Source organism: Penaeus monodon, chromosome 20, assembly GCF_015228065.2.
Source record: "Penaeus monodon isolate SGIC_2016 chromosome 20, NSTDA_Pmon_1, whole genome shotgun sequence".
Taxonomy (NCBI): Eukaryota; Metazoa; Arthropoda; class Malacostraca; order Decapoda; family Penaeidae; genus Penaeus; species Penaeus monodon.
Genome location: NC_051405.1, coordinates 30765548 through 30766147, shown reverse-complemented (window position 1 = coordinate 30766147; position 600 = coordinate 30765548). Strand labels below are relative to the sequence as shown.

General features: G+C 34.3%; 1 protein-coding gene across 1 annotated transcript in view; it reads right to left on the bottom strand.

Moving 5' to 3' along the window:
- Window positions 1–600, bottom strand: part of LOC119585969 (speract receptor-like) — a 15060-nt gene that overhangs the window by 5042 nt on the left and 9418 nt on the right. The window contains exon 9 of the mRNA XM_037934683.1: window positions 163–246. Within this exon, the coding sequence (XP_037790611.1) occupies window positions 163–246 (84 nt within the window). The remainder of the gene's footprint in view (window positions 1–162; window positions 247–600) is intronic.

Here is a 600-nt window from a genome sequence, read left to right as displayed (position 1 = left end):
ACCTAGCAAATCCTACATAACAAATATTCTGTCCTACATTCTCATCTTCTCAAAACAAAGCGCTAAGCAGTCGATAAAATCATTAAAAAGCGCTGAAAGGGAGTCACGCCGATTAGCCGAATCTAGCGAAAAAGCACTATAAATGCCATTTTTTTCTTTTACCTTCTCCCGTGCTTTCCATCCTACTCGCTACGTTCACAGTGTCCCCAAAGAGACAGTAGCGCGGCATCTTAGTCCCAACCACTCCTGTATACGAAGATGAATGGATTACATATACTGAAGTATTTGATGAAATACGATACACGAATGACTGAACTAACAAAATGTATATACACAGAAAGTGGATTCTGATTTTTTTTTTTTTTTAGCTTTAGATAACGAATTATATTTAGGGGATAATACTAGTAAAAATGGGTGTCATAAGAATCATAAACATTTCAACAACAGCTGTGAGAATTTTGTATAATATAAAAAATCCTGAAAATATTTTGTCACGGATAACTTTTCTTGGCGTTATTTCTAATAATAACATATATAATTAGGAACCTGTAAAGCACATGTACATATGTGGAGATACGCATATATAGGCTACTGTACATA